General features: G+C 37.4%; 1 protein-coding gene across 1 annotated transcript; it reads left to right on the top strand.

Moving 5' to 3' along the window:
* Positions 1-27,214, top strand: ZDBF2 (zinc finger DBF-type containing 2). Its single transcript, XM_077771278.1, has 8 exons — positions 1-75; positions 1,153-1,256; positions 6,300-6,427; positions 13,624-15,217; positions 15,512-16,601; positions 16,773-17,094; positions 17,212-21,166; positions 26,966-27,214. Exons 2-8 carry the CDS (start codon positions 1,197-1,199, stop codon positions 27,062-27,064), a joined length of 7,248 nt encoding a protein of 2,415 aa, XP_077627404.1. The 5' UTR covers positions 1-75; positions 1,153-1,196; the 3' UTR covers positions 27,065-27,214.

Here is a 27,214-nt window from a genome sequence, read left to right as displayed (position 1 = left end):
TGGTTTAATTGATTTATATTTTCCCATAAGTGTGGAAGTCAGAAAGTTGAAGTTTGTCATAATAAAAAGTAACAGGTAAGTGGATGTTATGATAGCATTTTAATTTAATAAAACTCTTCTGTTCTCATTGGTTTTAAGGCTGTGATTTCATTTCTAAATATTGATTTCAATGAGTAAACTTTTTATGTTGCAGGATCATCTTATCAGAAATACTCAACACATTATAAGATTGTTCTGTTATATATTCTTCAACAGACAAGAATTTTTAAAATAATTAGAATGAAAACTTGATGAAATTAATTTTTAACAATTCTGTTTTCATTTTAACGAAACAGCAGAAACCTTAAAATTATATTGAATTATTATTTAAAATAATTGTTAACTCTAAACACTTTGTGTCAGTGAATGAACTGGTTACAAAATTACGTGGGAAATGAAAGAAATTCTGAATCCTAGGCTCTGTCTCAGCCCTACTAAACCAGAATTTTGGGGAATGGCTTTGATATTCAGCCTGGGTTGGGAACCATTGCAGTATGTAATGTTGAAGGATTATAGTTTTAAGGAGGTAGCAACTTGGAAACTTTATTTGTAGAGAAATCTCATTGCACCAACTGGAAAAAATACCCCTTATTTATTTGGCTTATGTAGTCGTCAGAAGAGAAACATCTTGTGTGTAAGGCACGAATTAGTTACTTTGATTTTTAGTAATTATGTCAGGTAATTTATTTTAAAATCTGCACCTATGTGGCTTAAACAGAAAATACACGTATCTTTACTCTTGTGACAGAATTTGATGTTAGGTCCAACTCAGACGTAGGACTTTGTCTTTACAGACTGAGTACTGAACCATTTCCTAATAATTCTAACAAGTTATCAGAAAATTGATGAAAAACGGACTCTGGTCTTCACCTGTCAACAACACACCACTCTGTTAGAACGTGCACACCTCTCCTGTCTCTTCAAGGCTCACTCACTGATCAATTCAGTAGCTCATGGCAGCCTTATCTAATTTCGTAATTTATTGAAGTAGGAAAGTGCGTCAGACTCGAGAATGAATTTCTGTTCTCTGATATTATCAAAGGTATTTTCCTCACAGGAGTAAGGACTTACTGTTTTTTGTTTGTTTGTTTTTACCATTTTCTTTGTTTCCAGTTGAGTATTCCCGGACAGTAGCCACTTGACTTTGGTTATTCAGCATGCAGAACAGACAAGGATACTGCAGCTATTGCTGTGTGCGCTATAATAACCTGGAACAGGTGAGAGGATCCTGTGAGCACGGTTATACCTCAAAGGACTTAGTCATGTATTTTATTAAACTCATTTATTCATCCATTGAACAACGGATCGTTGTGACTCTTCTAATTGGTAGACACCGTTTAAAGTTCTCAGGATATAGCCATGGACAGATCCAAGTGCCTTTTGTAGTGCAGTAAGACAGAAAATACATAGTCATATAAACATAATATGTCAGGTAGTGATAAGTGTTATGAGGAAAGTAAAATAGAGAGAGGAGTACACTCTTAGGCGGGGCGGCCTGGAAAGGTTAAGGAGCGACAGACATTTGAGTTGAGATTTGAATGAATGTGGGATCCAGGCTTGCTCATATCTGCGGGAAGAGTTTCTAGGCAGAGGGGTGGCTGTCATGCTAACCAGAAGCCGGGAGCCCATGTGGCCACAGTGCTGGTAAGGTGTAGGGCGGCTGTTAAGTGAGGGGTGAAGAATTTAGAGAATTAGATGCTGTAAGACATTATAGAATAAGGTAAGGACTTACAAGATTACGCTTTCATGCACAAACATTTTCAAGTTTGCTGTGGTTACATTTAGCTCTTTCCCCCTCCTCCTGTTGCTTGTGCTTTTGGTGTCATAAAAGATTGCCAGGTCCAAGGTCATGACGTGTTATGCCTTATATTTTCCTCTAAGAATTTTATAGTTTTAGTTATTCCATTTAGGCCTTTGATTCATTTTTCAGTTAATTTTCTTATATGTTGTGATTTGAATTACCTCCTAGAAGCCCTGTCTACAAATACAGTCACATCGAAAGCTAGGACTTCAACATACGAATTTGGGGGCTGGAGGACACAATTCAGTCTGTAGCAATTAATATTGATTGAGTTTTAGCTATTAAGCCAATTTTGCATCCCTGGGCTAAATCCCACTTGGTCATGGTGCTTAATACTTCTGTATGTTCCTGGATTTGGCTTGGTAGTATTTTGTTGAGAATTTTTGTGTCTATATTCATAAGAAATATTGTCTGTAGCTTTATTTCCTTGTGATGTTTTTGATTTAAGTACTGGCATGGTACTGGCTTCAAAGAATGAATTGAGTGGTATTCCTTTCTTTTCTTTTTGTCCAAAGAGTTTGTCCATAGCATTGTATATGGGCATTGTGAAGTAAGTATTCATAGGAATAGTAGCTGTAGGTCTTTTGGCTGGGGTTGTTAACTTGGAAGAGTCTCAAGGTTTTCTTCAGGGTCTGAGCTGTGGAATTGTGTCATAGGTGAAGGAATAGTATAATGAAGCTCTGGTCCTGTTAGTGCTGAACTGTTCTGTCTTAAGTGATAGCTAAGATGAGTTTGTCCTATGTAAAAATTCTGCTGTTTAGTGGCATTTATTTTGTTGAGTTATCAACAGTCATCATATAAATTCATACTAAGAAAAAGTTATTATGATTTCTACATCTCTGCCTTTTTATAGAAAAAACCTTTCTGATGCTGGTTATAAATATGAGGTAGCAGATAATAAATCTCAAAGCTCTCTTTAGTGTTTCTGTCATGATCGAGAAATTATGTCACCACTTGACTTGGACGATTACTTGTTGAGCTTTTGATATTAATAAAATATTAAATCTTTAACTAGAAGTTCTATTCAGTAAGCATTTCCATATAACTTTTTGTATAAGCTTTAAAATAATTTTTAGACATTTGGATACTCATGTACTAAGCAGGCACTTAAAAAGGCTGTTGACAGGGTGGCTGAGGGGCTCACTCGGTTAAGTGAAGGACTCTTGGTTTTGGCTCAGGTCATGATCTCACGGTTTATGGGATAGAGCCCCATGTTGGGCTCTGTGCTGACAGCACAGAACCTGCTTGGGATGCTCTATCTGTCCTTCCCCTATTTGCTTGTGCGTGTGCTCTGTCTCTATCTTTCTCTCTCAAAGTAAATAAGACAAAAAAAAAAAAACCCTATTGATGACAGCTGAAGTAATTTGTACTTAGTACAAAGTCTTAAATAAATAAATAAATAAATCGATCAATTTCATAGCTTTGGAGAACTCTAAAGGCGGTGGAGAAATATAGGGCCCAGATCTACCTGAATATTCAACAGAAACAATGGAAACCAAAAGAACGAAAACAACTACCAACTTAGTATTCTATGCTTAATAAATATATCCTTGAAAAAAAAGGAAATAGAAATATTTTCAGAAAACGAAATTAAGGGAATTTATTGGTTACAGACCCTTACTGAAGGAAATCCTAAAAAGAGTTCTTCAGACAGAAGGAAGATGATTTCAGTTGGAAACTTAGAGATACGGGATGTCATGAAGAGCAGGGGAAAGGTAGCAGGTGGTCTAAATGCATGATATCTTGTGGCATTGACAACAGCGGCACTTAAACTGGAAGGAGAGTAAATTGAGTTAATTCTTTGCTTAAGAAGAGAGTAAAAGTAACAAGTAATTCTGGATCTTGGTAGGTCAGGGTTGCTTGTTACAATCTGTTAGCACTAATAGACTAGAAAAAGAGCCTAGCCTATAACTACCTACCAACTTTACAGAAGTGGAGAACATGGAATAATAAAAGATGGTCCACAAAAAGGAAAGAAAGAAGAGACATAGGGACATCATATAGGCAGGAGTAATGGCAACAGTTTAAAAAATAAAAACAAAGATTAAATCCAAATACATCAATACTATATTAAGTGAAAATAGACTTGATGCTTGAATTAAACTATCCAGTATGTTCTCAGAGATTCTAGCAAGGGGAATAAGGAAAGAAAGAAATTAAAATGATAAGGATTAGATGAAAAGAAACAAAACTGTGATGGTACATTGTACAAACTGTGATTGTAGATGTCGAAAACCGAAAGGTACCTGGGCAAACGATTAGAGTTGATAAGTGAGTTTAATAAGCTTGTTGGGCAATATAAAAAGAAATTGTATTTTTAGATCCAACAGCATACAGAAAACGAGACCTAAAAAAGGTATTTAATAATAGCATCCAAGAACATGAACTCTAAGGAATAAATATAACAAAATATGTGTAAGGTTTTTACGTAAAAAACTATAGACACTGAGAGAAGTATAAGAAAAATTAAATAATTGGTGTGATACACCACTTGGAAAAATCAATATTATAAACATGCCAGTTTTCCCCAAACGTATATGTTGATTTAATGAAATTCCAAACAAATTCCAGGAACCTTTTTTTTTTGTTTTTTCAAGAATTTATTTTTAAGTAATCCCCACACCCAACGAGGGGGTCGAACTTTCAACCCAGGGATCAAGACTCACGTACTGCACCACTGAGTGAGCCAGGGACCCCTAGAAAAGTTGTTTTTAATGAAAATTAAGCCAGTTCTAAAAATCTGTATGCACATGCAGAAGGTTAGGAAAAACCAGGAGAGTCTTGTGGAAGAACAAAGTCAGGAGACTTCGTGTGCCAGGTATCAAAATTTTTTACTAAACTACAGTCTTTAAGACAGTGGTACAAAATTAGAAAGACCATGGAAATAAACCAAAAACTTCAGAAACAGACACGTATGTGGATATTTGATTTGTGACAAGTGTGGCTGCTAAAGAATGGTAAGGATAGGACTTTCTTCGGTAAATGCTGCTGGGTCAATTGGATATCCATATGGAGAAGAAGAAATGAAACTCTGTCACTAAATCATCCCGGATACAAATACCAATTTCAAGTAGATTGTAGATGTAAATATTACAGGTAAAACAGTAAGACTTCTAGAAATAAATTGAAAATCTTTATGATTTTTGAGGTAGGGAGAGATCTCCTAAACTGGTAACAAAAAGCACTGACAGAGAAGAAAATTGGTGAATTGGACTGCAGTAAAGTTAAGAAACGCTGGGAGATGATTAAGAAGGTGGAGAGGTGTCCTGTAACTATTTCTGGGAAAGCTGTGGATTTACTGTGTATGCGAGTGTGTGCTCGCAAAAATACACTTGATGAACTCCCTGCCCCCAAAAGGAAAAGTGAAAAGGTGAGCCACAGAGAGAAGGACGGTGTTTGAGACACGTATAATTGAGCAGAGAGCTCATGTCGAGAAGAAATAATTTTTACACTTCATTAAATAAAAGAACATGCATTTGAAAGACAGGAAGAGACTTGAACAGACACATCATAAAAGAAGATATCCAGGTGACCACTAAAGATGAAAAGCTGTCACAAAAATTGCAAATTTAAAGCAACAGTGATACAACATTAAACCCGCTCTACCGTAGCTAAAATTAAAGAGACTGAGAGTAGCAGGTGTTGATGAGGAAATAGAGGGAAGGCAACTGTGACACCTTGCTGGTGAGGGTACAGATTGGTACAGCCCCTTTGGAAGACATCAGTGCAGAGCCTGGCGGAGGCGCGATCCCGTGGTGGGATCATGACCTGAGCTGAAATCAAGAGCCAGACGCTTAACTGACTGGTGCCCTAGTCTTTGGCTTTTAAGAATACAGTGATTCCACTCTCTTCTCTCTTTGAACAGATTTTTATTGTAAAAATACTTGCTCGGGAAAAATAAAAGAATTTATAAGAAAAAGTTTTAAACTACCTAGAAGTGTACCTCACAGATACAAATGCTTTTAAAATTTTGGTTTATTTTCTTCCATTGACTTGTCTATACCTTTTAAAACTATAGTTTCAGGTAAAAGCGTACATGTGATTTTTGCATCTTCCATTTTTCTTCTAATATGTAACATTTCTCCATGTTATTTAAAATTCTTTGTATTATTTTAGGTAGCTGTATAGTATTACATTTTAGGGTATGTTATAATTTAAGGATTTTACTGTTAGACATTTTGGAGACTTCCAGCTTTTTCTTGTTATGCTTTTTTTTTTTTTTTGCATACATCATCCACATTTAAGATAATTTCCTTAGCACAGATTTAGAGAAATGTGATCATTATATTCAAGGGAAAGGTAGTTGTATGATTTTTAGATACATATTTTAGAATTGCTTTATAGAAAGGTTATATCAGTTTATACTTCTTCCAGGAGTATATAAATGAATCCATTTGTGAAACTCACTACTGAGTATTACCTATGTAAGACTGTTCAGTTACTTTTCTTTTTTTAACAGCATATGTCCAGTGTTCAGCACAGATACTTGACCACACAGAGTCGACAGAGGATGGGAACCTCTAGTTTGATGGAACGTTTCTTGCAGGATGTACTCCGCCATCACCCGTATCATTCTCAAGAAAGCAGGTAAGGTAGCTGAGCGCAACTGTATCCGTACATAGCTACTATATGTTACAGTAGACGTTTATGTTAACTTGCTAGTACTTCTTAAAGTGAATCTTTTAATTAAGGAATATAAAGTGAAATTTTATCTAGTAAACTTCTCTTTGTAATTACTTAAAATTTTTTCCTAGCTTAAACAAGCAATTTCACTGTAAAGGGTAGTAGGGACTACACCATGCTTTTCTCTAAATAAAAGTTGTAGGCAGGTAAACAATTTTATATCATTAAGGTGTTCCGTTAAGAATGTCATAGGATTGAGGCGCCTGGGTGGCTTAGTCGGTTAAGCATCTGACTTTCGCTTGGGTCATGATCTCGCAGTTTGTGGGTTCGAGCCCCGCGTCGAGACTGCCAGCTCAGAGCCTGGAGCCTGTTTCAGAGTCTGTGTCTCCCTCTCTCTCTGACCCTCCCCTGCTCATGCTGTCTCTCTCTCTCCTAGAAATAAATAAAAATATTGAAAAAAAAAAAAGAATGTCATAGGATTAAGTTGGGGAAAAGGTGGGGACAAAAATAGGTTTTAATTTTTTTCTTTATAATGATCTTTCTTTTCTTTAGTGTTTTTTCTTTTTTTTTAGTTTATTGTCAAGTTGGTTTCTGTATAACACCCAGTGCTCATCCCCACAAGTGCCCTCCTCCATGCCCATCTCCCCCCTTCTCCCCCCCCATCTGTCCTCAGTTTGTTCTCAGTATTCAAGAGTCTCTCATGGTTTGCCTCCCTCCCTCTCCCCCCCCATTTCCCCNTAAGCGTCCGACTTTCGCTGGGGTCATGATCTCGCAGTTTGTGGGTTCGAGCCCCGCGTCGAGACTGCCAGCTCAGAGCCTGGAGCCTGTTTCAGAGTCTGTGTCTCCCTCTCTCTCTGACCCTCCCCTGCTCATGCTGTCTCTCTCTCTCCTAGAAATAAATAAAAATATTGAAAAAAAAAAAAAAGAATGTCATAGGATTAAGTTGGGGAAAAGGTGGGGACAAAAATAGGTTTTAATTTTTTTCTTTATAATGATCTTTCTTTTCTTTAGTGTTTTTTCTTTTTTTNCAGCATAACACCCTCAAGTTCCATCCATGTTGCTACACATGGCCAGATTTCATTCTTTCTCATGGCCATGTAGTAATCCAGCTTTTCATTTTTTTTTTAACGTGTGCTTATTTTTGAGAGAGAAAGCAAAAGCGAGAGCAAGAGACTCAGCAGGCAGGGGACGGGCAGAGAGAGAAGAAGACACAGAATCCAAAGCTGTCAGCACAGAGCCTGATGTGGGGCTCAAACCTATGAATGATTGAGATCATGACCTGAGCCGAAGTCGGATGCTAAACTGACTGAGCCACCCAGGCGCCCCAATAGTAGCTTGTAAACGATTCGTAACAGACAACCTGGTGACTGTAGTGCAGAGTAAGGGTAGTCTAAGTAAAAACTAAGTCAGTTCCACATGAATTGAACACATGAATTGAACTGACTAGAAGAGACCTTAAATAGAATGACTTTTTAATGATCTGTCAGTATCTTGAGAGCTTTCTCTTTTATCAGTTTTTTTTGGCTGAAGTTTTAATAAAAATATTTTGGTAACATGTAAGAGTTAACGTTCTGTGTTAAAGGAAAATATTGGTAGAAGATTAGATTAAGTACTGTGGCGAGTTTGCAGCTACAGCTGTATGAGAAAGCAAAATAGATTATTAGCACCATCGGTGCAGAATTAGGTGTTGAGATAAGCACCAGCATTTCTAGAAAAAGGATAAACTTGAATGCTTTGCAAGTCACAACCTAGAGTTTAGCAAATGATGAATAGTTTAAATGGGGGAAAACTTTTAGAAAATATGTTATTTTTTAGCCATTGGAAAGATTATCTTGTGGTGAGTATAAAAATCCAGTTTATAGCATGTATAAGCAGGGCTTCAACACACATTTTGTACATGCAGCTATTTCTGTGGTGTACATTTCTAGAACTTGAACTTCTGGGCTAAAGTTTCTGGACCTTCAAAAATATTTTCTATTTTTTAACCTTTAGTTTTAGAACAGTTTCAGGCTTACAGAAAAGTGCAAAACTCACACAGGGAATTCTTGTATAACTTTCACCTGACTTAATCTAAAATAGTCACGTCACAATGATCAAATCCATGACATTACATTGATGCTATACTATTTGTAGACCTTACTCAGATTTTGTCAGTTGTCTTACTAATAATGTCCTTTATTTTGGGACCAGGATTTAGTCCAGGATCACACATGGCATTTAGTTGTCCCATCTTCTTATTCATCTCCCTGATTCATGAACAGTCCTTGGTCTTTTGCTTTCAAGACTTGGACACTGCTGGCCACTTATTTAGTATGATATTCGCCAGTTGGGGTATGCCTGACATTTTCTCATGATTAAACTTTGGTTACGCATGTGGGGAGAAGAACAAATTATAGTTGGTGTGCCCTTCTCAGTGTATCAAGAGACCCATGAGGTTGCCATGCCTCACGGCTGGTTATGTTAACTTGGATCTCTTAATTAAGGTGGCTTGTCTACTGCAGTGTTCCTTTTGCCCCATAATTCATAACAAGGACTTTGAGACTATGTAAATAAATACTGTTTCTTACTGTACCTCCACTCACTTAATATTAAACACTGATTGATGAGTCTTCCTGAAACAGTTTTTATGTGTATTAATCAGAATTCTACCTTTATGAAGAAGGGCTTTCTTGTTCCCTCACTTATTTAAGTTATCCATATCATTATAAACCCCTGGATGTGTCTTCTGTGGGCTTTAATCCTTTACTGTTATTTATTTTGTTGCTCGAGGTGTGTGTGTGGAAATTTAAAATTCTTGAGAGACACTTCCTAGAAGGCTGTGCCAATTTATATGCAATTTATATAATATACGTATACATAGTAGTCTTTGAGAATGCTTGGTTCTTACCTCTCTTGGTAACACTGGGATAAGCAGCCACCCCCCCTCCCCCATCTAACCTAAGAGGCTAAAACCATATGTCCCTTAATAAGTCTTTGTTTACTTCTGAGTAAAATAGATTGTCTCTTTATATATGTTTATTAGCCTTATGTTTATTTTACGAATTGTTTGTAGATTTGCCTGTTTTGCTGTTGAATTATTTGTATATTTTGAATGTGTATGCAATATTTATAGATAATAGTCTTTTATATCTTAAAATATGTTGTGACTATTTTCTCAGAATCTGTCAAATGTCTTTGATCTGTGTGTATTGTCTTTTACTATATAGAAATGAAACATTTTGGCATAATTAGATACAAGGGGGCTTTTCCTTTATGGCTTCTTTCATGTCTTTTCCTTCATGTCCTTATTTTACTTTTAAATATTTTTCATCTTCCTGGAGTTTGTTTTTATACGTGGTGTGAGGTGGGGTTTATTATTTTTTTTAAATAAACATATATGGTCTCCACTGATATAAAATGTCACTGGAGGGCCACCTGGCTGGCTCTGTTGGTGGCGTACACGACTCTTGATCTCCAGTTGTGAGTTCGAGCCCCACATTGGGTGTGGAGATTACTTTAAAAATAAAAAAGATGTCATCTGTAGCATAAGCTAAATTCTTGTATTTGTGTGAATGTCTATATATCTGATTTTGAATTACATTTTCTTATCTTGAGGTTTTTAAATCCCATGCAACATATTACTTACAATTGTAAGCATTCTGAGTTACAGAGTTGATTCTTTAAAGTTTCTTCTCTCTTCCCCCTTACCTAGACATTGCAGGTTTTTCTATTATTTTAGCCTTCTTGAAAATCAGCTCTTGATTTGCTTTTGTTTTCTGTTTATTGGTGTTTCTTTTTCTTAATTTATTTCCTCAAATTTCTTGCATGGGGGGAAATCGGTTATTTTACTTTTTTTAAAAAATTAAGTTTATTTATTTTGATAGAGAAAAAGCGAGCACAAGCAGGGGAGGGACAGAGAAAAGGAGGGACAGAATCCCAGCATAGAGCCCTTTGTGGGGCTCAGAACTCACAAACTGAGATCATGACCTGAGCCAAGATCAAGAGTCAGAGACTTAACGGACTGTGCCACCCAGGCGTCCTGGTTGTTTTTTTTATCTTTCTGAATTAAGCGCTCATTGAATTCATTTGTGTCTAGTAAATCCTCTTTTAGTGGAAGACTTAAAAGTGTCAGGTTTCCATTTTGATCACATCTCATAGATTTGATATATAGTTCTAAGATTTTATTTATAGATCTTAAAAATTTAGCACAAGACTTCTATAAAAGAGGGGTTTTAAATCTTGAGTGGTTAGATCTTTAGAGGGCTTTTTGGTGTAAAATTAGTTTAAAATGAGTAGAAATGTAGATTGTAGTTTAGGTGTTAGTTTTAAGCACATACAGATGTAAATCAAAGCGTCCAGGTGGTGAACCCTAACTTTTGTGGGGTTTTGCCTAATTGTTTGATTTTATGATTCTGCCTTACTTTCTTTTCTTTGCCAAATGTTATAAGATTAATTTTATTTTGAGACCTTTGTGATAGTCTTTAAGACAAATAAACGGGAATGGTCTTCAGGGCTTCTGAGAAACTAGGGTAAAGTGGTATCTCTACTGCAGTTTTATTGATTAGAATTCAGAAGTGTGAAAAAATTTGGAATTTTTTTGTCCCATCATATTATTTTGATACCTGGGTTAACATTTTAACTTTACAAATACCAAAAAATGTTATTTTAGTGTTAATTATGAGAAATTTTCATGGGAAAGAAATCATATTTATGATCTATTAAAAAAAAGTTGCAGGGCGCCTGGCTGGCTCAGTCAGTCGAACTTGATCTGGGGGTTGTGAGTTTGAGCTCCACGTTGGGTGTGGAGATTACTTAAAAGTAAAAGCTTTTAAAAAATTGCATGTGGCTGACACGTATATACATTTCTCTTAGATGATTGAGGCATCTTCCAAATTGAAAAGTGTTTCATAAAGGTACCTTTTAGGTGCTCATGTATTTTAAAAAACTTATTTTTAAAAGACTACAGTTTAGGACAGTTTTAAGATGAACAGAAAACTTGAGAAGGTAGTACACAGAGTTACTGTAAGCCTCCCCACCTAGCTTCCCTATTACTAACAACTTGCACTGTTATGGTACATTTGCTACAGTTAATGAATCAGTATTAATACATTAAGTTCTGTAGTTTATTCAGTATTTTTAGTTTTTACCTAATGTCTTTTTTTTTTGTTTCAAGATCCCATCTAGGCTAACCATGTTCCATTAACTCGCAACGTCTCCTTAGACTCCTCTTGGCATTTTTAATTTATTAATAGACATTGCCAGATTGTTTTTCATAGAGATTCAGTTAACCTCTATTCCTACTAACAGTGCCTATGTCATGACACCCTTGCCAAAGCAATGTGTTGCTATGAACACTGGGGTGCTTGTATCCATTTGAATTAGTACTTTTGTAGTCTCTGGGTAAATGCCTAGTAGTGCAATTGCTGGATCATAGGGTAGTTCTAGTTTTAACTTTGTGAGGAACTTCCATACTGCTTTCCAGAGTGGCTGCTGTACCAGCTTGCATTCCCACCAACTGTGCAAGAGGGTTCCCCTTTCTCCGCATCCTCGCCAACACCTGTTATTTCTTGTGTTGTTGGTTTTAAGCCATTCTGACAGGTGTGAGGTGATATCTCTTCGTAGGTTTTTGATTTGTATTTCCCTGATAATAAGTGAGTATCTTTTTGTGTGTCTGTTGGCCATCTGTTATATCTTCTTTGGAAAAATGTCTGCTCATGTCTTCTGTCCATTTTTTAAAAATTGGATTATTTGTTTTTGGTGTGTTGAATTGTAGCAATTCTTTATGTATTTTGGATACTAACCCTTTATCAGATATGTCATTTGAAAATCTCTCCTCCCATTTGGTAGGTTGCTTTTGTCCCCCTAATGTTTGGTTATTTTTGAGAGAGAGAGGGAGTGAGAACGTGCATGAGTTGGGGAGGGGCAGAGAGAGAGAGAGAGAGAGAGAAGGAGACACAGAATTCGAAGCAGGTTCCAGGCTCTGTGCCACATCTATTTTTTATCTATTTATCAGTCATTGGACATTTGGGCTGTTTCCATAATACACACACACACACACGCATATATCTATGCAATGGAATATTGCTTAGCCATGAAAAAGAATAGAGTCTTGCCATTTTAACCATGTGGATTGAGCTAGAGAGTATTATGCTAAGCGAAATCAGCCAGAGAAAGACAAATACTGTATGATTTTTACCATATGTGGAATTTAAGAAACAGAACAAACGAGCATAGGGAAAAAAGAGAGGGAGAGACAAACCAAGAAACAGACTGACTATAGAGAACAATCTGTTGATTACTAGAGGGGAGGTGGGTAGGAGGGTGGGTGAAATAGGTGATGGGGATTAAGGAGGGCAGTTGTTATACGATGAGCACTGGTATTATATGGAAGTGTTTAATCACTATATTGTAGACCTGAAGCTAATATGTAATACTTTATGTTAACTAACCGGAATTTAAATAAACGCTTGAAAAGAAACGACAATGTGTTAAGGTAATATAGCTAACCAGCATTTGTGAATGATTACTATTTTCCAGGCTTTTAAAAAATGCTCTTTATATAGAACTACGAATTTACTCCTCAAAACAATCTCTTGAGGGAAAATTATATTTTTTCTCTAGGAGATAACTGAAGCCTGGAAGGTGAAGTGACTGATGTTAAACCTTTTCCTATTTACCAGTCTGATATATGGCTTTCGTAAAAAAAATAGTTTTTCATATTTAGGAGCCGTTTGTGTTTTTTTTTTTTTAATTAAATTTTTTTTAAAGTTTATTTATTTTGAGAGAGAGAGATTGCGGGTGGGGATGGGGCAGAGAGAGAGGGAGAGAGAATCCTGAGTAGGCTCTGTGCTGTCAGGGCAGAGCCTGACATGGGGCTCGAACTCAAGAACTGTGAGATCATGACCTGAGCTGAAACCAAGACTTGGACACTCAGCCAACTGAGCCATCCAGGTGCCCTGCCATTTATGTTCATCAAGTAGCAGTTGGTGGAGCCGCCTCTGTCTTTTGCGCTGACTTACCTACCTGAAAATATGTACAGTGTATAGCCTCATGTGATTGCCTTGATTCTTTGTCCTCTAACAGTTGGGCCCAGGATGGAAAGAAAATAACCTTTATTATGACTTTACCTTAACATTTAGATGTTAGAATGTCTTTATGGATTTTTTTTCCTTGCTTTTTAGATCCATGCAAAATGAGAGACTTCTTACGAATATGGTGTCACCTGCTGCGTCACCTCCTGAAGTGGTTCCTATCGATGATTCTGTTTCTGAAGAAATGACTGATGATACTGCTAGTGTCCAAGCAGAGAGCTCCTCCAGGGGTTTTGAACCTAGTAAAGAGCTACATTCTAGACCTAGTAAATCTCAGGAATATATACAGGGGGTTTCAGTTAGACCATCAGTTATTCAAAAACTGGAGAAGGGACAGCAGCAGCCCTTGGAGTTTGTGGATAAAATTGGGAGTGGTAGGAAAGAATTTAATCCAGTTGGTATTGGTCGAGCTACAAATAATCGGCAGAGCTTAATATGTCCCTCGGTGATTTCTAGTGCTCCTGCTAGTTGTATACCTGGAAGCTCCTATGATAGACCAGTTACAACTAAAACTACTAGGTCACCAGCAGTAGCCAGTTTGGATCCAGTCAGAAGATGTGACCCAAACAAAGTTGACAGATACCTTGAACAGCCAGAGAGGGGTTCTAGAAAATCTGTGCTATCATCCACTCTAGAAACATCTTCAGTTTCCTATCAGAAACGTAAAGAATCAGATAGAAAATCTTTATGTACAAATTCAGATAAATTGATTATACAGGAAGATGTAAAATCTCAGCGTAAAATTTTCTCAACTGGCACTAAAGTGCGTGGATTTATGGGTACTGAAGGCTCCTCAAAATCTGAATCTCTTTCCAAATTGGCTGTACACCAAGCAATCAAGGTGAATAAAACTGGCATGCCTTCTAATAAAGGACTCTTTGAAGATGCTACTGCAAAGCACCGTGAGAAATTCTTTTCTGGTATGGATCAGATCCAAGAGGAAAAGCATTTGGGTTTTAATAAGTCAGCCTTTTTGGAACAGAAGAGCTCCGTGATTTCTGAAACAAAGTTTGCTCGTGGCTCTCTTCAGTCAGCATCTAATCAACCCGAAGAGGCTGCACAGGACTTTTGGAAGGAGGAGCAAGTTGACCAAGAAGATAAAAACTATGACTCAAGAGCTTCTGAATTGAGTTTTGACTGCAATTCTTCTTTTCATTCACTGACTGAGCAATCTAGAGTGACTGCCAAAGAAGTAAGCATTTCAGAGGAAGAATATGCTGATGTACAGTGTATGAATAATAAATCTTATGTTTCTGAAATAAGTTCTGATTGTGCTGGCTCTCTTCAGTTGGCTACCAACCGAACTCAAGTAATTGTTAAGGGTGTAAGTGTTCAGAAGGCAAAACCTGTTAGCCTGGTTGATGAAAGCTATGAATCTAGTGATTCTGAGATTAATTTTGATTGTGATGCCTTACCTCAGTCAGCTGATGACTACACCCAACAGCCTGCAAATGAAGTAAACATTTCTAAGGAGGAACACCTTGACTTGGTTGATAAGAACTATGGATCTAGTAGCTCTGAAATAAGTACTGATTCTACTTTGCCTCTTCAATCAGTGAGTGACCAACTCCCAGGGGCTGTCACAGAAGCAAAACTTGAGAAGATTGACATTGGCCTGGTTGATAAGAACTATGGATCAAGTTGTTCTGAAACAAGTACTGATAACGATGTTTCTCTTCAGTCAGTAGTTGACCCTGTTGCTCTTCAGTCCGTAGTTGACCATGTTGCTCTTCAGTCAGTAGTTGACCCTGTTGCTCTTCAGTCAGTAGTTGACCCTCTTGCTCTTCAGTCAGTAGTTGACCCTGTTGCTCTTCAGTCAGTAGTTGACCCTCTTGCTCTTCAGTCAGTAGTTGACCATGTTGCTCTTCAGTCAGTAGTTGACCATGTTGCTCTTCAGTCAGTAGTTGACCATGTTGCTCTTCAGTCAGTAGTTGACCATGTTGCTCTTCAGTCAGTAGTTGACCCTGTTGCTCTTCAGTCAGTAATTGACCATCCCCAACTGGTTGTCAAAGAAAGAAACCTACAAGATAGGCATGTCTATCTGAAAGATCAGGGCTATGAATTCAGTAGTGCTAAAGAACATCTTGATTATGCTGTCTCTCTTAACACAGTGACTGATGAATCTCAGAGGGCTGCTGAAGAAATCCATCTTCTGGAAGAGAAGAATGAACCTGTGGATATGAGCTATGATTCTCATGGTTCTGAAATGAGTTTTCACACTGATGCCCGCTTAGTGGCTGGCCAGTCCGGAGTAATAGTTAAAAAAGTAAGCCCTCGAGAAGTAGCTGTTGACCTGGAGAATAAGAGTGTTAAGTCTAGCAATTCTGATCAGAGCTTTGATTCTAATGCTTCTCTTTACCAGTCAGCTAGTGATCAACGTCAAGGGGCTCTGGGTGAAATAAGCCTGAAAGAGTTAAATGTCGATATAGAAGTTAAGAGCTATGGGTGTTCCAGTTCTGAGCTGACTTTTGAATCTGATCCCCCTGTTAGGTCAGGTACTGAGCAGTCTGAGATGGACATTGACGAAATAAGAAAAAGGCACATTAACTTGGAAGAACACTGTGGGTCAAATAGTTCTGGAATAACTTTTGATTCTGATACTGCTTCTCGCTCAGGAGGTGACCAGTCTCAAGTAGCTATTTATGTGGAGGAACCAAGTCCTCTGGAAAATAAGATGAGTAAGTCTTGTGTTCCTGAAGTAGCTTTTGATTCTGGTATACCTGTTCATTCAGGGACAAATCAACCTGGACTAGCTGTTAAAGAAGTAATCGTTCAGAAAGAAGAATATATACACTTGGGAAGGAAGAATGATGAACCCAGTGGTTCTGAAATAAGTTTGGATTTTTATGTCCCTCCTCATTCAGTGATTAGCCCTCCTGAAGTAGCTTTGGAAAAGCTAAGTCTTCACAAAGAAGAGCAGATCTACTTGGACAATAAGGTAAATGAACCTAGTGCTTCTGAATTAAGCTTGGATTATGATATTTTTCATTCAATTCCTGGACATTCTCAAGATCCCATTCAAGAAGTAAACCTTCAGAAAGAAGAGCACATACACTTAGAAAATAAAGGTAATGGACCTGGTATTTCTGAAATCAGCCTAAAACCTGACATTTCTTTTCATTTAGTGACTGATCATCCTAACATAGCTGAACCTGACAGTTCTTTTCATTTAGTGACTGATCATCCTAATATAGCTGTTCAAGAAACAAGCCATCAGCAAGAACACATAAAGCTACAAGATAAGGATAATGGATTAAGTGTTTATGAAACAAGTTTGGATGCTGGTGTCCACCTTCATCAGTCAGTGACTCACAAGCCTGAACTGTCTGTTAAAGAAATATGGCTTCAAAAAGAAAAGCTTATTAAATTACAGAGTAAAAATGCTAAAGCTAGCGGTTCTGAAACAGGTTCTGATGTTCCTCATTATTTAGTGACTGAACCTCAGATAGCTGTCAAAGAAATCAGTGTTCAGAAAGAACAACATGTTCCAGAAACACATGACAAATACAGTAGCTCTGGAATAATGTTTGATGCTGACATCCCCCCTCAGTCAATGACTGAAACACCTCACATCGCTGTTTTGAAGGAGGACCGTGTTGACCCAGAAGGTGAAAGTACTGCCTCGAGAGGTTTTGCAGTAAACTTGGATGTTGGAGCCCCTTTTCATTCGGTCATTGGTCAACCTCAGACAACCCTCCTGAAGGAAAGAAACGTTCATCTGGAAGATAAAAACAGTGAACCTAGTCATTGTAAGGTAAGGTTTGATTGTGGTGACGCTCTTCAGCCATTGACTAGGCAATTTCAGGAAGTGGTTAGGAGAACAACCCTGTGGAAGAAAGAGAATATTGGACTGCAAAATAAAGTGTTTGAAACTAGTGGCTCTAAATTAATCCATGGTTTTGGTGTTTCTCTTCAGCCTGTGGCTGATCAGCCTGAACGGGTTGTTAAACGAGTAAACCGTGACAATGAAGGTCATGTGAATGTGGAAGATAAGCACAGCCAATGTAGTGGTTCTGAAATGAGTTTGGATTCTGATTTCTTGGTTCAGTCCATAGTTGATCAACCTCAAATAACTGTTTTGGATCAGGACCACGTTGAGCTAGAAGAGAAGCACAGTCGGTCTGGTGGTTCTGAAATAAGTTTTGATTCTGAGGATCCTCTTCAGTCAGTGGCTGACCAGGTTAGAAAAACTATTAAAGAAATAAGCCTTTGGAAGGATGAAGTTGATGTGGAAGATAAGAGGGATGAAGGTGATGTGGAAGATAAGAGGGATGAAGGTGATGTGGAAGATAAGAGGGATGAATCCAAGGGTTTTGAAATTGTGTATGATTCTGATATCCTTTTTCAGTCAGTGGCTGGCCAAACTGAAGAAGTCGTTAAGGAGGTCAACCTTTGGAAGGAGCACGTTGACTTGCCAGGGAAGATTGTGGAGCCCGTTGGTTCTAAAATAAATTTTGATTCTAATGAACCAGTCCAGTCGGTGGCTAATGAAATTCAAGAGGCTATTACAGCAGAAATAAATCTTCTGAGGGAAGGACATGTTTGCCTGGCTGATAAGGGCTATGAACCCAATGATTCTGAAATAATTTATGTTTCAGATATCCCTCTTCAATCAGTGGTTGAGCAGCCACACATTTTGGAAGGGGAACATGTCAATTTGGAAGATAAGAGCAATGTTTCTTGTCCTGAAATAACTTTTATTTCTGATGACCATCTTCACTCAGTGGCTGACCAGCTTCAAAAATCTGTTAAAGAAGTAAGTCTTTGGAAGGAAGACCATATTTACCTGGAAGATAAGAGCTATAAACTGGGTGACTTTGAAGTAAGTTATGATTCTGATGTTCCTGTTCACTTTGTAGCTGATCAGTCTCCTCTGACCGTCAAAGAAATAAGCTCGCTAAAGAGGGGTCATAATGACCTAGAAAATAAGGACTGTGGACCTAGTGTTTCTGAAATAAAATGTGATTCTGGTGTTCATATTCAGTTAGAAGTTGACCAGTCTCAAGTGGTGTGCAAAGAAATAGATCTTCCGAAGGAACGGCATCTTGGCATGGAAGTAAAGACCAGTGAACCTAGTGATTCTGAAATGATGTGTGATTCTGATGTTCCTCTTGAAATTGTGGTTAACGAACTTCAGGTGTCGGTTAAAGAAGCAAATCTACCGAAGATGCTCTTTGTGGACCTGGTGACCAGTGATAGTGATTGTGACGTGATTGCTGAGTCTGATATCCCTTTTCAGCCAGTGATTGACTCCTCTCACGTGACTGTCAAAGAAGTCGATTGTATAAATACAGAAGGTTTTGATCTAGGTGAGTGCTGTGACTCTTGTGATTCTGAAGTAGGATATGTTTGTGAAGCCTCTCCTCAATCAATGACAAATGAACCCAAAGAGACTTTCAGAGTAGTAAACCAGAAGAAAGACTATATTATTCTCCAAGAGGCAAGCTGTGAGTCTTATGGTTCTGAAATAAAGTTTCAAATTGACCCCCCCGATAGGTCTGTGACATCACAAGGGTCTGATAAAGAAACGGTGAAGCTTATTGAAGATAAGGGTCGTGGATCTGATCGTCCTAGGAAAAATTTTAAACGAGAAGACCATTCTGAGCCTGCGACTAAACAACCTCAGAAAGCTGCTAAAGGAGTCAATATTTGTCAGAAGAAAGAAGAGACTACGGGCCGAAAAGATAAGCACGGTGAATCTAGGGCTTCTGCAGGGTCTCGTAAAGCCTCTCCTGGGTCAGCAGGCCGTCAGAGGGCTGGTAAAGGAAACCAGAAGTTAAAATCTGCAGATCGACGAAGTATGAGCTGTGAACCATGCGGTTCTGGGATGAGTCGCTCTCTTCAGTGTGATCGCTCCCTTCAGTCTAATACTGGCAAGCGTCAAGAAGCTGCTAATAGAAAGGAAGGGTCTAAGAAGAGGTCTGGTGACCTAAAAGAAAAAAGACGTGACTCCCGTTCAGGCCCTGTTCTCAGGGGCGATTCTGCAAGGAACCGGGAAAAAGCAAAGGAGGTCATAGAAGACAATCCTGATGAACCAGTTCTAGAAGCCTTGCCTCATGTCCCGCCTTCATTTGTTGGGAAGACATGGTCTCAAATAATGAGAGAAGATGACATGAAGATTAATGCTCTCGTGAAGGAATTTAAGGAAGGTCGTTTCCACTGCTACTTTGATGACGACTGCGAGACCAGGAAAGTAAAAAAAAAAAATTTGAATAAAGGAAAAAAGATTACCTGGGCTGACGTTAGTCAGGACACTGCAGCAATTCAAGTTTTTTCAGACTGTGATGATAATGCAGGTGGCATTTCAGATACTGATGACTTTTCAGTGGCCTTAGATAAACCTAGCCATCATCCTATAGCAAAGAGGCCTTATGAACAATCCTGGCGAGTGGCTTCTCGATGCCAGGCTGTAAAAGTCAGCCATGGAACTCAAACCAATCTCATAAAAGAGTCAGTGACAAAAGGAAGTGGACCAGAGGAAGACTTGCGAACAAGGAAGCGTTTACTTTTACAGAAAGACAGAAAAATTAAAAACAGAGTGCAAATTGGAACACTTGAATTTCCTGAAACATGTACTAAAGTTTTGAAGCCTTTGCAACCCAATGCCTTAGTCTATGTTATTTCTTCAAATATGAAATTTCAGAATGGCGAATCCTTCAACTTTTCTAAAAAGTACCTTGGTGGCAGAAGTAGTCGAGATGTTAGCATACAGTACAAATATAAGCGGAGGTCCTTTGATTACTACGACCCATTGACTAAGAAAATTGTAACGAATCCTCCAGAAACTGATAGAAATAACTGGCATCAAATTCACTTGAACGACCCAAGCTCCAGTTCAGATGAAGATGCTCCTGCAGAAGGCTTTGATCCAACAGGCATTTTGACACTAAGAGATGAACTAATGGCCTACCCAGGGGCCCGTATTTCTCCCGAGCGTGTGCCAAGACCAGGGACTTCGAGAGCTAGTGAAGTTCCAGTCAGAAGTAATTTCCAGTCAACTCCTGTAAACCGCGATGCTGCCATAACCTCCCCCAAATCAGCTCCACGTAAGATCCTACAAAGTAAAAAGAAAATTCAGAGAAGGAAGATGAAAACTAGCAAGCCTGGTTTTCCGCAGAAGGTTTATAAACCAATTGCTCTCCAGCCCAAAACCCGAATTGCTTCAGAAAAACAGTCAATTTGGATTCGGACCAAACTAAGTGATATAATTAGCAAGTATATTTCAAAATACTCTGTTTTTCTGCGTCGCAAATATCAGTCCAGGAGCGCCTTTATTCGACTGCATCTTAAGAAAAAAAGTGACGTCACCAAGTTAAAGGCGGCGAAGAAACCAGCCAAAATGCTTTTGAGCCCGCCGGTTCCCACGGTTTCCTCGGTTCCCACGGTGCCGCCGGTTCCCTTTGTTCCGGCGGCTCCGTCGGTTCCACCGGTTCCGTTGGTTCCGCAGGTTCCGTCGGCGGCAGCTGCTGACGGGCAGTTAGGAGGAGTCCCTTGCTGTACTTTCAGGCCACCTGTGCAGGATTCTTGGCCCGCTGCAGGAAGAAGGAGGAATGGCAAAAAACGCTCTAGGATAAAAAGGAGAAACTCTTCTAGACCTGTTAAAAGATACGCTTTGAGAAGCTTATATTCTCAGGTACCGTACTCTGATAGGGTGAGGACTCGGCTGTCAGACAAACCGCAGGTTGATGAGGCCACCTAGAAGCGTTTCTGTTAGGCTAGCTGAGGATTCCGTACTTGACTTGAAATACATTTTGTGCACATAGCTTTCCCAGCTTTGGTAAAAAAATTAACCTTCAACTATTTTGCTACAGACATTATTTTTCAGAATTTTTATAATTCATTTAAAATTCGTGTTTAAGGTCCTTTTTTCCCCTAAAGATTCAGACACATCCTTTGTCCTTATGCTGTAGAAGAGCTTCATTTTAATTTATACCCATAATTTAGCATAGTATACATTTTTCTCCCTCAAATCATGTCCTTCTTATTTATTTTTTATGATTGTATCTCATGTCAGCAGGTTATGATATTGCAAAAATGAATGTGGCAAACAATGCTACCTTATTTTTACTTTTTAAAAATTGGAACAAATGAATATGTCCTATATTCTGTGTGTTTCAGAGTGGTATTGTCAATACCATATTCTGACTGGATACTTAAGAAGAAACTATAATAAGTTATCTCAACTTTTGAATGAGGTTGATTTAAATGATCAGAAACAAAACATAATGTATCTTACTTTTAAAAGCATTCAAGAAAATGAGATTCCATAATCTTTAACCCAGTTTTTAAAAACTGCCTAGTGATTTTATATACTTAAACACAAACTCCTCCTGCTTCATTTAAATTGGATCTGCAAGTCTCTGACTTTCCTTATTTGGACACATGCGCATATACAATGTCTGTAGGTTTTTCTTTAGCATTATTAGATCTTAATGGGAAAATGATCTTGCCAGTGTAATTAATGTTTTCCACCACCTTTATTCCCCTCCACCTGAAGTGTTGGTGGTTTATTATTAAAATCTGGGTTATCTCATGGCCTTACCTCTTAAAAATATTTCAGCCACTACCATATCATTTTTTGTAACAGCTTGAACTGAAATTACTGGTTTGGTAATTTGGGCAGACCGTTAATGGTTGCCATTAACAAACTATTTGTAATCTTAATATTTCAAAAGATCTAATAAAACCGATAGCCTACCTGGAGGCCAATTTTGCAAGTGAAAAACGACATATTTGTACAGTAGTTTGACTTTCCTTAAACTTGCTATCTGATTTTAATAGTTCAAACAAAAGATGTTAAGATAAGCAGTTGGGTCTGAGATACTCAGAATATGTTTGAGTCCTTTATTCAGGAACACTGGTTGAGCTGGTATCGATGCATCCGATTATCCTGTTAAGACAAGGATCCTGGATCCTACTCAATCATTAATGTTAAAGGAAACCTGAATTTCGACTACATTGTATAAACCATATTTTATTGAAACTAGATCAGTGTACCATGATTTCAGAGATAAAAATGTGTTACTTTAGAATTAATGAAATATAGTGTAACAGTTGGTGTCTAAATGTAGTTTTATTTCAGGGGCCATTTTTAACCTGTGGGTACGTTATGATGGTGTTCTGTTGTAATTTCTTTACTTCGAAATTTAAAACAATTATTCTGTTGAAAAAAATGGACAAATGTTTATATTTTTCGTTGCAAAACAATGTCAACCCTGCCTCCTATACAAACATATTTTAATTCCCCTTCTTTAAAACAGCACTATAGGCCACAAGTTTAAAATAATCCTCCAATTCTCATTTAGAAAGAAAACTGTCCTACTGATTAGGAAGTAAACAAGCAGCTAATATGTAAAAATATTCTATTTGTGGGTGTTGGTGTCTTTTTTGCCTATAGATTAGACACTGTAATTTCCTTAAGTACTATTAGTAGGCATTCTGGATGCTTTTGGTTTAAGTTAAAAAGCAAGAGATCACATGGAAATAATGTACTCCATAATTACGATGTAGCATATCTATTGTGATTACATCATGCAGAGAGGACAGTTCTTATCATTCAAATGATCAAAAGCAGTTAATAAATTTTACTACTTTTTTCACATTGGAAACTTCTAAATACCATTTTTTGAGAGAAAAAAGGTTTATATTTAAAATTTATATTACTAAAAATATCAAAGTATAATACAGTCCTAATTATTTTTTTTAACATTTTGGAAATATTTATAAGTTCCTGTAATCATTATTTTAGACAAGCTTGAAAACTTGAAATTGTAAAAATTATAATTTAAATTAGAAATGAATTACTTAACAGAATTTGGTAGGATGCAAGATGTGCCCCTTTGTCGAAATATATTTTGGCTTAATTTGCAGATTAGATGAAACAGTTGGATGTTTTTTGTGTATTCAATAATGCATTAAATTCTTTTAATAGTAAAAAATCAAATTATAACCACAATGAATATTTTATTAATATTGTCCTTGTTCAGTATCTTGCATAGATTTTTATTATAATTGTCCCAAGTTATACAGTATGTGGACAATATTGTGTGAAGTGTGTTTTGCATTTGTGCATTTAAATTATTTGTGTAATTAGGGCTCTGAGTGACACTTTTTGGTAAAGAGAAACTATATTTAAATATTCAAGCAAGTATATATTTCCATGTAAAGCTAATGTGAAGACTAATGTATTTTTTATAATGCAGTTTAAAGAGTAAATTTGTTTTCAAAGTTATCAAGATAAAATTTATCAAGTATTGAAATTTGTCTCTACTTTCTCCTCATGTTAGGAAGCTTTTCTGGGAATACTTAAGGAATCAGAGAGTAACAAAAACAAGTTCATTTTATAAATGGTCTTAGAGATAATAAATAGAATATAAATGTTGATGCTGGTGAGGAAATAGTTTAACCAAAGAGATACAGGTATGTTCATGGAGTAGTTATTTCAAAGGATTAAAATGAAACAGCTACTTAATTGACTGGTGGCGTAGTGGGTTAGCAACTTTTCACTTTGTATACCTGTATTGGAAGAGTCAATGAACCGGATTGAGTTCAGGAGGCGGTACTCACACCATTATTTGACACCTACTGGGAAGAGAGAGCTTTGGCGCCTCCAGTGTCACAGCGTCTATTAGAAAGGACAAGAAGACATGGAAAGGTGTACGTATGTCACTGAGGTAGGGGCCTTTGGCCTCCATAGCATTGATTTCTGGGTTTTTTTGGTCCCGGATTATATTGTTAAGATGTAGCAACAGCCTACTCTTTGTGATAAAAAATTACTCAAGTAAAAAAAATGTGATGGATGTCCATATTCAATAAAGGACCTTATATAGAGAAATAAAATGCGGAACATACTAAAAAAATAATGTAATTAGGGAATTAACACATCAAAATGTCAACTTGAGAAGATGAGAGGCTGAGGAAGAGTCTCAACATTTCCCGAAACTTTATTTAGACCCCAAATATTAGGGAAATAATGTAGTAAGTTTCCTTTGTTCTTATACTTTATATGTATATTTAAAAAGTTCTCCCCAAATAATTTTAAACTGTTTATTTTGATTAAGAAATAGGTTTCGGGTGAACTATAATTTGTTGCCGAGTCTTTTAATTAAGTATGAACTTATACTTTATTTACGTTTATAATTTATTATATGCATGTTGTTGTGTTTTTTTTTTTTTACATGCATTTTATTTTCTAAGTTTTTAAGCTGGACGTGTGTGTGTGTGCGCGCGTGTACATCTTGAGCCCTTACAAGTGCCGGGCACTGTTCTAAGCTTTTAAACTGTGTTATCTCATTTGATCTTCAAAGAGCCCTTACGAGTTATGTACTGTGATTGTCACTAAATAGCTCTATGCCTCAATTTTGGGATTACACATGAGTTGTTGTTTAATGTAATCAAATGGGGATCACAGTCCATCCCCGGTGCCAGGACACCACTAATCTACTGTCTGTATAGTTTAGCCTTTTCTGGACATTTCATATAAATGGCATCGTACAATATGTGGTCTTTGTATCTGGCTTCTTTCAGTTACTATAGTGTGTTTGAGGGTCATTCATGTTGTAGCATGTATCAGTATTTTGTTCTTTTTTTAATTGCTGAGTAGTATTTATAATTAGTTTTTAATGAAGCTGGTAACAGAGTGCTGGTCTCCTGATCAATATGATAAAAGCTGTTAGGCTTGAGGCTAGCTGTTCCTTTATGACTCTCATACCTGTTACCCTTGATTACTACCCTAACTCCAAGACCACCTGGATATCTGCCTTTTTAAGTGCCCTTATCCCATACTTGAATGCTTTATACTTCCCCTGTCTTTAACTCCCTTTACTGCCTATCTTTGCAGTCTTTCCACTGTGCTTTGTGAATTCTCATTTTCAGTGTCAACACATTATCCTGTGTTCTCAATCTTCTCACAGTGGATTGCTTGAATGTAACCGAGCTGAGAATCACATCCAAGGTGCCCGTTATCCTAATGTACATGTGCTGTAGAGCCAGGAAGTGTTGGTGATGGTACTGGTCATTCTTCTTTAAAATCATTCTTCTGTGTAACCCAGTGCACACCATCAGAATCCACACTGTTATACCCGTCTTCTCCATAGACCTCATTTGGAATTTACAGATTGTTCCAAAATGTCCTCTAGAGGTCCAGGATTTGATCCAGGATCACATATGGTCATGACTGTTTAGTTTCCTTCTTTACGGAGCAGTTCCTCAGCCTTTCTTTGTATTTAATAACTTGACATTTTGAAGTGTGCAAACCAGTTTCTTTGTGGAATGTCCCTCAGTTTGTCTGGTGTTTCTTTATAGTTAATGCTTTTTTGGGGGGGGGGCAGAAATTCTGTGGACTTCTCAGTGTATCATAACTGCAGCCATGTGATGTCAGTTTGAATAAAAGTGGTGATTGAAAATATCCCGTCTTTGTCTTTATCTTAGAGGAATAACTTTTAATAATCTGAAATGGGGGCTTTCATAGTGGGAACATTGAGTTATTAACATATACATTTTTTTCACAACTGAATTTTGAGGCAGTTATGACTGAATTTTTTTTTGTTACATTTATCATCTAACTCATCAGTTAAGATAGTAGTTTATGTGTACACTTAACATATGTAACTTAAACCCCTACTACATGCTAGGTCCTTTGGTGGGTGCTAAGCATCAAACACACAAGCCTCTAGTTATTCATGTTCATTAGCTGATAATGAGTGAAAGAATTTTAATAGTGGTAAGTTAGCGAACCAGCAACATAATTCTTAAACTTTCATAAGATCATTAATAAACCCGTATAGATAACACTGGACACTGCTATTTGGCATGGAAAACTGTCTCAACTTTCTGCACAGAGACCATTTGCAAAGCATTTCTCACTTATCTGGAAGGATTGCTTTCCTGTGTTTGCATTATTATGAATAGTCTATCTTGTGTTGGTTTGATGCATCAAAATGAATTTTTATATATAGACTCCCTTAGATACTGTCTTATCAGGGCACAGAAGAGACTTCTTAAGGGAAACTTAATATATACATTAGATGTGTGAGTTGTTATCAGTCCTTTTGAACTGGAAAAATAGAAGGTTTATTACTTTTTTTGGAGAGTTGTAATTGGAGTCACAGGTAATAAATGATACTCTGTTGTCTATTGAGCTGAAATTGTTTTACTAGGTGAATGACCGCTTGAAAATATTATCTACCATAATTATTTCACTGTACCAGATGTTGGTAGCCTAGTAACTGTTATTACTATAGTTTAACACAGTGACCTTCTTACATCTAGGATATGTTTAGGTGAGTATTTGGGGTAGCATTGATGGTTCTATAGTCAGAAAAACATCTTAACCCTTTTTAATGATAATCTTCAGGTTTTCATACTGGGTGTACTACTTCACACCAATAGCCTAGCACAACTACAAGGTGGCTTGCTTTTTTTTTTACTGCAGAGAAAGCATCTCAAGTCGAATATAAAAAGTTGCATGACAAAGTGTGACCGTCTTTTGAGAACAAATAGTAACCTCAAATTGCCCAGTGTCATCAAGTAGCAACTGCCAGGTAGCATTTGGAGCTAGGACATTTCTTCAGCTGTGCTGGATGATCATGTGAAGAGGCGGAACATGAGGCAAAATAAAAGTGGCAGAATCAAGACAAAGCTAAATTTTAGTATTATCCATAATGAAGTGGACCTTTTAAAA

Source organism: Crocuta crocuta, unplaced genomic scaffold, assembly GCF_008692635.1.
Source record: "Crocuta crocuta isolate KB4526 unplaced genomic scaffold, BGI_CrCroc_1.0 scaffold160, whole genome shotgun sequence".
Lineage (NCBI taxonomy): Eukaryota > Metazoa > Chordata > Mammalia > Carnivora > Hyaenidae > Crocuta > Crocuta crocuta.
This window is presented reverse-complemented; position numbering and strand designations above follow the sequence as displayed.